The following is a 13293-nucleotide window of genomic DNA, read 5'->3' as shown; positions in this document are numbered from 1 at the left end:
ACATCATGTTTCACTCAGTCAACACGCATCTACCTTACCCAGAAAACCAACAACTTGTCATTTCATGCATTCTTCAGTTCTTCAATTTCATGATTTAGTAGTTTGACTTACAATCAATAGCATAATGACACATCAGTCATAATATATGAGGTTGATGACAATGCTGTATTCTTGTGTTCTGAGCGTGGATGAGATCTTTTGCAGTTTGCCTGGTCATCCTCATAAAATATCCATTTTGTACATCAGTAGTTTGAGTTATTGCACTGTATGTAGCTTATTACATTTTCCTTTGGCCAGAGATCATCCCTGTGGCTTTATGTCTACTTTAGCACTTGTAGTGGGTTGAATTGTGGGAGAAAGGAAAGGAAAGTAGGAACAGCCACTTTTCCCTCAAATTTACAGAATAAATGGATTCTCCTCTGCTTTTTTCTAAATCTAAGCCTGCCTGTGATTTTCACATTTCTCCATGTGTTGCCAATATTATCCACTACTCTCATCATTGTTGTTTTGGCTGGTGTTTGGGTTACTTGTCTTGAATGGGCCTCATTTTGTATCATTCTCTTATCTTTTATCTTTCCCTTTTTACCTCCCATCCCCCTGTGTGTGTATGTGTGTGTGTATGTGTGTGTGTGTGTGTGTGTGTGCGCGCGCGCACATGTAATTTGGCCCTTGTTTTTGTGTGTGTACCCGTCTGTGTGTTTCTTCCCCTCCTGTCTGTCATTCACTCTCTCTGGTCAACCTGTCTCTCCAGGACAAGGCTGCCCTGCCACCACTTCTGCTCCTACCACCCCTGCTGACACTAGTGCTACCCAAAATGCACCTCCTTCTTCCCCTCCTCCTCCACCACCACCACCTCCTCCCTCCGCTCCTCAGCCTGGCCTCCAGTCCCAGGCCCCATCCCTCTCTCCTGCTCTCCTCCGACCTCCTCTCCCCTCACTCCCATACCTCCTCTCTCCATCCTGTCTGTCATACTCTCTGCTCAGCGCCTCTCTGGGAGCCACTCGGAGTGTTGTCATGCCAACCAACACACCAGCTTTCAGCCCCATCATTGCCACTCCGTCTCCGGTTAAAAATGACGTCCCTATAGTGCAGGATGCTGCAGGTACTTATCCCCGGCGCAAACCAACACTGCAGCTGTCACTCTCAGTTGAGTCCTGTGCAGCATTTAACTGTGATCCAGCCTTTCTGTGCAGAATTGTTGTGGAAAGACGGTAAAATAAAATGGGCTTTCCAGCATGCAAAAACATTTATGTTGAAATGATGAAATGTGCATGCTTACTGAGTGGGTACAGTAACAAAACAAATGTGTGTAATTACTTTACTTGAACCTTTGCGTGTGTTTTCACTTTTAGTATTACTAGGATTTAGAGATAGAGCAGTAAATTTGGCACCTGTAGTATGAAGCCTGGGCCTTGTTTAGCTTCCATTAACAAGGCTGCATCAGCAACCTCTTGTTTTAATCACGCCTCAAGTTTTATCGAGGCCCACTGCTTCCTGTCTTGCAGAACAGGGATCACATCATTAGCAGTGACCCCAGGGTGTTGCAAAAGGTGGGTGCCCCTCATAAAACAACATGGAGATAAGAGGGCCGGTTAAGACCCACAGCTCCGCCTCTGTTTGGAGGCTGGAGACACCCTGTAAAAGTGTCATGTTCCATAGTCAATCTATCATTTCCCCCCTCCTTTAATCATTCTGGGAATTAGGAATAAAAAATATTGTGGCTCTCTGTGCTTACTCAGCTGTGAACCACTTCGGGCTGAGTAAGGTCGCACATTAGAGTTTCAACCAGGGCGGTCTCGCAATGTAATTTGTTTGTAGTTTGAGGGTTTTACTTCGTGAACCAAGTGATTATTCTTTAATGTGCTTCCTTCCTTTCTTTCAGGCAACACCATCTCCATTCCCACAGCCACTGGTTCAAAGAAGCGCTTCTGGATCATCGAGGACATGTCACCATTCGGCAAGCGCCGTAAGACCGCATCGTCACGTAAGATGCTGGATGAGGGGATGATGCTGGAGGGCTTCCGGCGCTATGACCTCTACGAGAACTGCAAGGACTCAGGCTGCCAGTTTTCTCTGAAGGTGACCCACTACCACTGCACACGTGAGAACTGTGGCTACAAGTTCTGCGGCCGCACCCACATGTACAAGCATGCGCAGCACCACGACCGCGTGGACAACTTGGTCCTGGACGACTTCAAGCGCTTCAAATCCTCACTCGGCTGCAACTTCCCCGACTGTCAGTTTTCAGGCAACAGCACCCACTTCCACTGTCTGCGCTGTGGCTTCCGCTGCACTGACAGCACCAAGGTGACGGCCCACCGCAAGCACCACGGCAAGCAAGATGTGATCAGCGCAGCTGGTTTCTGCCAGTTCAGCTCCAGTGTTGATTGTGAGGTTCCCGACTGCAAATATAAGCTCAAGTGCTCGCACTTCCACTGCACCTTCCCTGAGTGTAAGCACACAGTGGTGGGCATGTCCCAGATGGACTCCCACAAGAGAAAGCATGAGAAGCAGGAGCGGGGTGAGCTGCCGTCTGTGTCACCCAAACGGGAAGGGGGGCACTACCTGGGAGGAAGTGTGTCTGCCGCACCTCCAGCCTCTATGGGTCTTTCTACTTCCTCACCTGGTGGCCTCCACGGGTTGTCCCACAACATTAACAGCAGCGCTCGCTCCATGCTCTACCCAACAGGCAACATCGGGTCTGAGTATAACCACCCGTACCCACCGTCCTCCATCAGCCTGGACAGCTCCCTCAACCTGGGCACCGACACCAGCAGCTCCCTGTTCTTCCTGAAGAATGCAGCCGGTCTGGGTCTCAGCGACTCACTGGACCTCAGCAAGAAGGTGCACCACGATGCAGCGCGATCTGGCCACAACCCCGCACCCCCCCTGGGTTTGCCGGCAGCTCAGGATGACACCACAGGAACATCAGGAGAGGCTGAAGATGACCTGTCGCCAGAGGAGGAGGCGCATGCAGAGGAGGAGGAGGAAGAAGAAGAGGAGGAGGAGGAGGAAGAAGAGGAGGAGGCAGAGGAGGATCTCAACAGTGACTCGAATGATGATTCGATGGAGCCTGATGGTGAAAAGGACAATGGCGAGAGTTTTGATGCTTCCATTAACCACACTGATTCTTCCCAACTGGAAAAGCAAGACGCTGACCCATGAAAAAAAAACTAACAGTGACTGTAGAAACTGAAGAAAAACCCTGTGTACTTTGAACAAACAAAAATGAAAGTGGCCTCATTTATCATGTTTAGTGACTTCAGATGACAACAAAAAACAACAACAGCGTGGAGAAAATGACGGCCCAAAATGATTTATTATGATGTTTACAAGATGACCAACATTATTAATTCAATTATGCATTAAAAAAATATGAACGGAGACACACAGAATTAGGCCCTGTTTCACACGGGGCAGCAATGTAAAGCATTTTACTACACATCAGTCTTTTTGTGTGCGTGCATGTTTGACTTTAATTTATTTTTATTTTTTTCACTTTTTTGTGTGTGGATAAAAAAAAAGTTCGAAAAACAAAAACAAATCTCTCTATATAACTATATATGTAAGTGTGTGTGTGTGTGTGTGTGTGTGTGTGTGTGTGTGTGTGTGAACGATGATATACAAAAGGAAATTGCTGGCACAGGCGATGAACTGCAGGGCCAGGGATACATAGAAAAAGGGACGTGAATCACTAAGGGGAAACAGGATGCGTTGAAACATTTGATCTTTTTTTCTGTATTAATATTGTTATTATTGATTATTATTATTAGACACTGAGAGAGAGGGAGTTACATTGTGCTTGTTCCCATCTCTCTCAGATGTTTTTCTGTGTTCTCAATGAAATGTGGAATTGACCAGTAAATGTTTGGTCAGTCTCAGCTGCAGTCGGGCGTCCAGCAAGCCGCCAGTCTCAACAGTTCTCTTTGACATTCTGCTAGAAATGTTCGACTAGCACCGAAACCAAGCTCAGCCCTTGTAATTTTACCCCCCTGTGGAGGAATCAAGTTTTTGTGTGGATAGTGCACTTTTATATTAGCTGACCATGATGATTACGATGACGATAGATAACTCATAAGCATATTTAAAAATATTTTTGTTACCATTTGCATCTTTGCATTACAATGTCATTTTGTTGTGTTGTTAGTCAGAAGCATATCGATCTGTAAGCAGGCGAGGCCGTGATTAACGGCCAGCAAGTGTGGGGGGAGGGGGGGTCTCACACTGACTCAGAGGAAACGATGAGTCACTTAGATGCAGCGATGGGAACGACAGTCGAAGCGTCAGGGAGTGTGTTTTATGTTGAAAATTTACAGACCGAAAATGTCTCAACGGCATTTTGTTTTCCATTCACTATGGCTGTGGTTGAGCTCCTGTTGTAACGGTTTTTATTTAATATTTATGTGACCTTCCAATGAGAAATTTTTAGGGTGTTATTGCACTTTTTAGGTTCATTTTTACCGTCTGAAAAAAAATATATCTTTTAACAGGGAATTTGCTTTAAAGATGTTGTTTTAGTTCACTTTTGCTTTAATGCACAAATAGATGTTAGTGTGACAAAGAACTGTTGTTCTGTGATTTATTTAAAGACTGTTTTTTAATTTTGCTTCTGTGATTGGACAGTTTGAGAAAAAAAGGAAATGGGTGCGCCAGAAAAACGGCGCCCTGATAAGAAACACTAATATGGACTGTGATTTTAAATAAATTCTTAAGAAGTTCATGGCAATGCTCACTTACTGTAGTAGCCTACTAAATTATAAATCTGTCAAAGCCACCCTCTGGTTTATATTGAGCGAATATTTACGACCGAGAAGCAGACACACTGATTATGAATTATCTCCTGAGCTTGGCATTTTAAGTAAATGATCATAATATAGGGAATAATAATGTGTGTAGATGATATTCCTCCAGATATTGTTTTGAGAAGAAAAAAAGGTTGTACAGTATTTTCCTCTGTAAAAAAATAACTATATATGAACAAATGCTCTTTGATGAACAGCTTCCTTTAAAAAGAAAACCGTAAAAAGGAGAAATGAATAATAAAAAGTTAAAAATTCAAATAGCCTCATCACAGTTTGCTTGTGTGCGTGACCTTTTTTAATTACTCCAGATTTGTGAAAAATTTGGTTTGGCATTGGCAGATTCCGTTATGATATTTGCAGTATATTTTTTCTTTTCCCAAACTATGTCAGAAGCTCAAACTGAAATACACTGATTTGAATTCATTCATCAATGTTTCTGTTTTATTTAATGAGTCGTTTTATTCATTGTCATTTTTCTATGTGTGTGCTTTTGTTATTGTTTTTCTCATTAATTGAAATTCTTGGTTTATATTTACTTTGCTGTGGGCATGCCTCGTTCACAGACTGAACTGTCTCCCGGGACTCTGCTGCAACGCAGAGGCGTTGCGACATTTGTTTTCTCATCATTTGCTTAGATAACTGTAGGGGCTGGGAGACATTGTGCACTTGAATTCAGTTTGTGTGTGTGTGTGTGTACGTGTGTGTGTGTGTGTGTGTGTAAGGGTGTAAAATAGCAGGATTTGTAAAAAGTTGAAAATAAAGAAACTATAATTATTATAACAATACACATGTAGTGCTTGATAGTGCTTCAGCCTTGGGTCACATGTGGAGGGGAAAGGTGCTGGGCAGCAGGGCTAAAGGTCACAGCAGCGATCTCTCTGTCTCTTTTTTTTAATCTGTCAGTGACACTACTGAAGTGTGTGTGTGTGTGTGTGTGTGTGTGTGTGTGTGTGTGTGTGTCTCCCCCTGAGAGAGACAGATAGGCCACGGCTGTAAGAACACAGACCTGTGGCTCCATCCCAGCTGCTCAGAGCTTCGATTCATATTTCATGACCTTGTGCGTCTTTTCCCCTGCTTTGTTCCACTATAAATCCAACTGGGACACTTTTTTGTCACAGAATTTGAGGAAAACAAAACACATCTGCATTCACGCAGGTAGAGGAATCAACAATATTTGTTGTTGGGGTCACCCATTGTTCACACTTGACATTCTGGCGAGAACAAGATCAGAGACCATTAGAGAGATTTAGAGGCCTGCTACTGCTAACAAGATGGCTCTCTGTGTCTTGTTCAGTGTTAACAGGGCACATTTATTTTTTTGCTAATTTTTTCTCGTTTTTTTGCCTTGAGCCATGTGCTGGGTTCTCCTCCCACTCCCTCATGTCACCCAGTGGCCAGTGTGCTGGTTCTGTCTGTCCCTTCGTCTACAGCTGTTCCTGTCCTTCCTCTTTCTCTTCCTTGTGATGTTTTTTTTTTTAAGAAAAAAAAAGAAAAAAAAAACACGGGTAGAGGCATCACCATCTGTCAGCCAGCTGGCATCCTGTATATAATCTACCAGGAAAAAAAAGAATAAACATGAAAATTATATTACGCAAAAACCAGACGGAAACGACCTCCAAATCCTGCATAGGCTGCTGCCGAAACGACAGATCATTTTACTGTTTTAATTAACAGAATAAAAAGGATGGTATAAAAAAGTGGTGGGGAAATAAACTGAGATGTATTTCCACTGCTGGAAAAGTGTAATATGAAAGCCTCCTGCTTACTGCAGCGTAGTGGATAAACAGAGCAACATTTTAGACTTTGTAAAATATATTGCACTTTTGGACTAAAAGCCATCTCCCGTTAGCGTTCAATTTGGCTAGATTCATGAGACATTTTATATGAAAAGTAGACAATGAAGCAATTTTTTAAAAAGTCTCTACTTGAATTTGTTGCCCTCAGCACTACTATTCATTCTTGTCGTATTGCTTATTTCCACTTGGATACAGTGCTGTTCATCTTCATTGTGCTATATTTATGTTTTTCTTCTGTTTCTGCATGTCTTATGCAAAGATTGAGCTTTTCACTCAGTGAAATAAAAACATACTGAACGACTGTAGGCCTGTTTTCGGTGTCAATGTCTTTTTGAATTTCAAAGAAGAGTATGACACATCTTTCAACAGATGCATACTTTCTACCATTTCACAAAACAACTCCAAGTCGTATATATTAGGAGTGTGGTGGGTATGCATGCGTGTCGGACATTGTAGACATGCAGTGGGTTGATGTGCCAGGAACAGGTTGAGTGAGAGTATGAGCAGTGTGGAGAGGCAACAGTCGGGGCTGGGAACACGACAGGTGTGCACTGCATATGTGGTCACATGATGCCTATAAGGCAGATTAGGGTCCAAACAGATGAAGCGCTGCTTAATGGCAGCTTTTATTAAGTTCACAAAGCGTGTGTGTGGGGGGGGTGAACAGAAGAAAAGCAGGTGGCTGGCCCTGTGCACTCTTAGATGAAGACAGATATTGTACAGTGGAGTCTGAAGAGGGTAGCCACTGTGGAAGGATTTATGAAGATTTGCCTGCCCTGGACTCACTGCCTGCCTGTTCTTGAATGCTGCAGTAATAGCCAGAGAGGGAGAGCTGGAAAAGCTCAGAGAGAAAAATGTGCCCGCCAAGAAGCCAGAGAGTGTGATCATATAAGATGAGGTGAAACTATAATATATATAATATAATACCTGTATGTACGGTCTGTCACTGCTACAACAAAAAGTAAAAGGATGCACAGAAATAAAGACAAATTGAACATTATACAATCAATAATGAAAAGCTGGAACATTTTAAGTGTAGATGAAAGTATAAAAACGCAAAGATAATGAGCAAAATATCAAGAGAACTGATTGTAATGAACAAATCTGACATGCATTATGGAAGAAGTGCACATTTTATGACAAATGAGAAATAGATGTATGAGGAAAACTATAAAATGACAGAGCCGATATATAACGTGCAAAAACATCAATATATACATAACACTGGATTTAAAGAAAGTGTCAAGACATGAAGATGTGCACTGTGATATTGAAATATATACCAAAATAGTGGATATTCAACTACAGATGTATAAAGATAACTAAAAATGTGCAGGTTTGGGTATACACAATATTCCATATCAATTTTTCAAGAGCTATAGGCACTGCATGAAGCCAACAGAAAAATGTGATAATGTGTGTATTATGTCTGTTATCATTATCACTATATTGCGAACATATTTGAGGGTGTCGCATCTCCAGAAAAATTAACAAAACTGCTCCAGATCAGTATAGTCAGTGAGGGCACACAGGCTGTGATTGGCCGAGTCTGTTTGGACTGTATGTACTTTAAAGTGTGATGGCTGCCAACATGACAGAGCACCTACAGCGCTCTGCATTAAGGCTGAGACAAAGATACTTCAGTGAGATATGATGTCTGCAACACAGTTCAGTTCAGTCCACACCTCTCTGCAAAAACTCACACACACCATTCAAACAAACAGACTGTTGACTAGTTTGTTAATCTGCCTGCCTCCCCCTCAGTCTTGTTGATGCTTCCCAACACACATGATGTTAGCATTTTTTTTTCCTGTAGCAGAAATAATTTCACTTATAGTTGGGTGGAGCCATAGTTTTTCAAACCTGAGTAGAAAATGTGAATTTAATGAAAATAAACTTGTGGAACTTGCAGTAAAATACTTAAAGTGGCTATGTTAACTTAACAATTAATATTAACAATGGATCACATGACTACTTGTGTGAAAGGGGTTACTCGTAGTGATGAACCCACGGAGAATTAAATGTGGAAGTTGGAATTTCCGAGTTCCCAGTCAAATTTCAACTGGAACGCCCCCTGAAGTCAGATTTCCGACTCGGAAAGTCAGACGAACCTCACCAAGCCGACCTCAAAATCCAAGATGGCTGCAGTAGTGAAAGCTGTAGTAATATACTGTTTAGCACTTCTGTCTTTTGTGTCTCATTAAATATCACCTCACTGCAGTTCCCCTCAGCTCTACAGAGCATTTTAGCATCTTTCAACTCACTGCTTTGGTTTTCTACTGCAATTTTACTGTTTTGGGTCATTCTCACCACTCTCATAGCGTTGTTTTTGGCCGCAGCAGGCAGCTGTTTTCAGCGTTCTGATAAACTACCTGCTCACCACCAAACAACAGACAAAGTTAGCGACTAGCTGGTGAACAAAGTGGAGCATTTAGCAGCTAAAGATATTTCAGCCAGCCAGATATTTCCCTCAGGAGTTGGTGGAGACCAAAATAGAGCTAAAATGACAGTGAATATTGGAATTCATCAGGTGGCCGGAAACACGACTTAAAATGAATGCTAATGTTGCTCCGTGTCTACTGGATGTGTAAATAGGAAACTGTTTGCTAACAAGCTTGCCACATCAACTTAAAAGGTGAGTGTTGAAAGTGTTGTGTTTACGGATAGTTTCCACTGCTCCCAAGTGGCCAAAAAAGTCAGTTACTGCAGATTTAAGATTGTCTTAAAAAATTTTCATCAGTTAAACAATGGAATTAGTGGTTTTTGGCTAGTTAGCACACTCGCTGCCTAGCTAGCAATAGCAGGTGCTGTTTCAAGCTAGTGTGGATGGTTTCAACCTCCTAGCTAGTGTTTGTCACACTATTCTTCTGTCTTTTTGAAAAGCTGAAACATGTTTCTGGGGTTTTCTGTGCTAAGCTAAATGTGTATCTGCAACTGTAAGTTGATAGCAAAATTTGAGTCCCTTGTTATTTTAACCAAGATAGCAAAAATGATTTTTTTGCATTCAACAACAACATATGCCATGAGTCTTAGCCACTGGCCTGCTTTTAAATCCCCACTGGAACTGTAGTTGTTGAAAGCTAACAATATAATTGTTATTGTATCTTTGTAAAATCAGCCAAGTGCAAAATTTGTTTTTATTAGTCAGTACAGAAGAAGACTCACATTTGGCTTAGAATATAAACAGAAAACCCCGGGAACATGTTTCAGCTTTTTAGAAAGCCCCTCTGAGAAAGCCCTAACAGTTACAGAGCTAGTAGAACAGAGGCTAATGTCAAATCAGAGTTCCCGTAATTACCAGTTTTTGATTCGTAAAGACAGTTCACGTCAACATTAAAGTTCTAATTCCGACCAGCAACTTGGATTTTCTGGAAGTTCTGATACATCTTATGAAAGTAAACTAGCATGAAGCATTAAGGTTCCACCACAGTCTTTGGAGTTAAGCACATATAGACGCCTCTTGTCAGCCAAATTCCATTGTTCAAGATGATTAAACCCAAATGTACTAGATAAGGTGCTATATTGCAAATTCACAGTATTTTACATCCTCAAAAAAACAACTCTGCAATCATCCACTGTCGACTTATGAATGAATATCGGATATCGGACGGATATAGTTATCTGATTTTTTAAATTAAATATTTATATTGGTATCACCCTGAAAAATATCGGTATCAGTATTTTTCCCCGGAAAATACACGAAATCATGAAATACTCAAAGAATACGACAACAACTCTCTACTTGTTGGTCATGAGAACTGTGGGACATAAAAACAGGCTGATTTAGTGAAACAGAGTTCTTATTGGTTTCCCCAGCTGATGTTTAACTCATCCAGTTAGATTATTTCTGCCCTAAATGTGGCAAGAAAAGTTTTTATAACTAAACCCCGAAGCTGCCCAGCTCAACACTGCAAAAAATAAGGCACTGGCCACAAGTAGAAAAGCATTTTACATATAATGAATGCCCTGCCGTCTCATATCTTTTCCATCAGACACAGTCCAGCTTGTTGTTGATAGACCTCACAGGTATACAGTATATCATGTATCGTGGATATGACATGGCTGCATCACTCATTTTACTGCTTCAATGGCCCATTTATAGTTTAAGTTTTTGGATGAGATGTTTCCCTCGTCTCTTTCAGCACTCTGCCCCAGTTAGACCTCTCTTTAAATCCAGTGCCCTTTGCAATAGATGTCCATTTATCTATTTTTGCATGTGTACGGGCTTATTTTGGAAAGACCTCAGTCACACGGCAGAAAAGGGGGCTGTGTGAAAAAAGCTGCTTTGCCATTGGTAGCAGCTGTTGCTGCTGAGACACCTCAGAGGAAATGGAGAATTGGACACACACTCATCCAATTTACCATTAACAAGACCTTATTGGATGCAGGGCCATAGGAACATGCGGCTTTGCCTTATGTGGCTCTGTTTAGATATGCTGCTGTTCTTCTTGAACGTGTGACTGGCATCTTTGTGTGTAGATGAAAAGTGTGGTGTACGTTGTAATCTCAAGGTACCATGTATTGTTACATATGGTTACTATACCAGAAAACAAAGCAGTTATTACAATAAGGATTTGTATTCAGCAACAACCCAGAAAATGTTGTCATTTAAGAGTAAAACTTAGGGGGGAAGAATATTTTAAGTACATAGCAGCAACCGAAATAACAAGAATTTCCATGTCTATGGAATAATCACTATTAAAACCATCCGTAGGAAAGTCTGAGTTGTAACATGAGATAGTTTCAAACATCAAACATTGAAGCTGGTCTACAAAGATCTGCAAAAACGAGAGATTTCCATCCGTTTTATATTTTCCACATTTAAATCCAACCACACCAAGAGAACTAGGTTGTTGTTAAGCTTTTCAACATAGCAACCACTGGTCAGACGAGTATTGACTTCATCCTCCTCCAAATATACAAATATATAATTATCTTTTAAGGGTCCTACGCTGTATGAAGCACAGACCTACTTCTGTATACACTCAGCAGGTTTTGAATCATATATTCCTCTCTTGTGCAACACCTGTGTGTTTTGTTTCTGTTTCTTTTTTCTCTCGTTTTTCCATAAACAGACTTCACGTTTTTTTAGAGGGTGGTGTATCTAGAAATCTTTGTGTTTCAACACATTTTTTTTTGTGTTATGACATAAAGATAACAAAGCATTCTTCTCACAGTTTTGCTGGAACATTCAGTTGGTGAAAACAAACAACGGCGGTGTGGTTATTAACTTCAAAAACCAGTAAAACTGGATTAAACTCCGGCCAGTTCACAAAGAAAAGAAGTTGAATAAACCCGCATAATCTTTTTTTCTTTGCTAAAGTGTCATTCTTGTTGTTGTTTTCAACTCTGCAGAGAGGTCAGGTCAGTTTGTTAGAAGGCAGAAATTCAGTGTCTCGAAGAAGAGAAAAGAAATGGATGCACTGCTCATCATGAATGAGAAACATTCAATTCAGTAAAAACTAGTATGAATCTATATAACATATCTATCATATATATCAAGGTGTTGTAGGTTAGTCAAGCCTTTCTTGAGAGACACTTTAGCACTTTATTTTATGAGTTTGACCTTTAGATGAAGTTTCCTGAAAATTAAAATCCATTATTTCAACACACTTGACTAGAAGTCCTCTAGATGAGACAATACATCAGGCACTTAACTCCTGGTGCATTTTAAAAGGTTGATGGATGTTTGATTCTAAATGAAAACTTTAGTGTGTTCATGTTTTTGACCACAAGTTAAAATGTGGCTGTCATGCTCAAAATCAAACGTGGTTACTGAGCTGAGTTGGGAACAAACACAGTTCCTGTATTTCTGTGAACTCTGTTTGAAGTGAACACATTTTCAAAAAGGGGGCGGGGGTGTAATGTTACAGGGGAGATGTTATTTGGTAAACACACAGTTGTCATCTTACAAACACAAACAGAATCCAGTGGAAAGATTAGCGTTGAGGCCCTTTAAACAGCTTGTGAAAAATGAGCCGCCTGTCAACCCTGTTACATAAATGTTTACTAAGAAATACCAAACATTGTGTTCTATTTGTTTTACTTTGCCTCAAGTTTGCCCATTGCCATAGATTAGTCATCCCCAGAGTTAAACACGACTTTGCCAACAGAACAAACAACTAGTAGCAGACAGCGACCAGAAACAAGTGCATTAAAACCGCTGATCCAGGCTGGCTCGTAGCCACATGGCCATTACCCTTCCAGTAGTTTGCTTCAGAATTGTACCAGAGGTCTCACGAGTTGAATGGGAGTGTTTCATCACTTTATAAGTCTTATCCAAAAGGAGAGAGCTTGGAGCAAAAAATCTAATGGCCCGGCACTCTCTCAGAAGCCAGAGTCATTCTCATTCCACTTCAATTGCCACAGCGCAGCACGGTTAACTGGCAAGTGAGGCCTGCTGCTTTCTTGGCAAACGGAGAATTCTTAAGTGCTAAGCTGTAAATTTGCTTAATTTGACGTGTGTCCGAGGGGAATGGGATCGTTTTCTTTCAGGGGAAAAAGCCTGGCATATTGGCTGACAATAAGCTGGAATGGTCCAACATGGTGTTTCTGCTCTGCGATGATGGCTGGAACACACAACAGACAGCATTTGACAGAGCTGTAAAACCGTTTGACTCTGGCACCGGCGCTGTATGACTCATTCTTATGTTAATGCTGTGAAAGCCTTTCAACGGTAATTTCTGTGGAGGAAA

At 41.3% G+C, this 13293-nt stretch overlaps 1 protein-coding gene across 5 annotated transcripts in view; it reads left to right on the top strand.

Annotated features, from left to right (window-relative positions):
• The window catches only part of casz1 (castor zinc finger 1), a 78792-nt gene extending 71889 nt beyond the window's left edge, over positions 1-6903 (top strand). For 4 of the 5 annotated variants that reach the window (XM_044210610.1, XM_044210609.1, XM_044210611.1 and 1 more), the window contains 2 exons: positions 752-1102; positions 1883-6903. In XM_044210610.1, the coding sequence (XP_044066545.1) occupies positions 752-1102; positions 1883-3165 (1634 nt within the window). In that variant the 3' untranslated portion in view covers positions 3166-6903. The remainder of the gene's footprint in view (positions 1-751; positions 1103-1882) is intronic. The other variant, XM_044210612.1, reaches the window with a different exon arrangement.
• The last annotated feature ends 6390 nt before the right edge of the window (positions 6904-13293 follow it).

Source organism: Siniperca chuatsi, linkage group LG10 (assembly GCF_020085105.1).
Source record: "Siniperca chuatsi isolate FFG_IHB_CAS linkage group LG10, ASM2008510v1, whole genome shotgun sequence".
In the NCBI taxonomy this organism is placed as follows: Eukaryota; Metazoa; Chordata; class Actinopteri; order Centrarchiformes; family Sinipercidae; genus Siniperca; species Siniperca chuatsi.
This window is presented reverse-complemented; position numbering and strand designations above follow the sequence as displayed.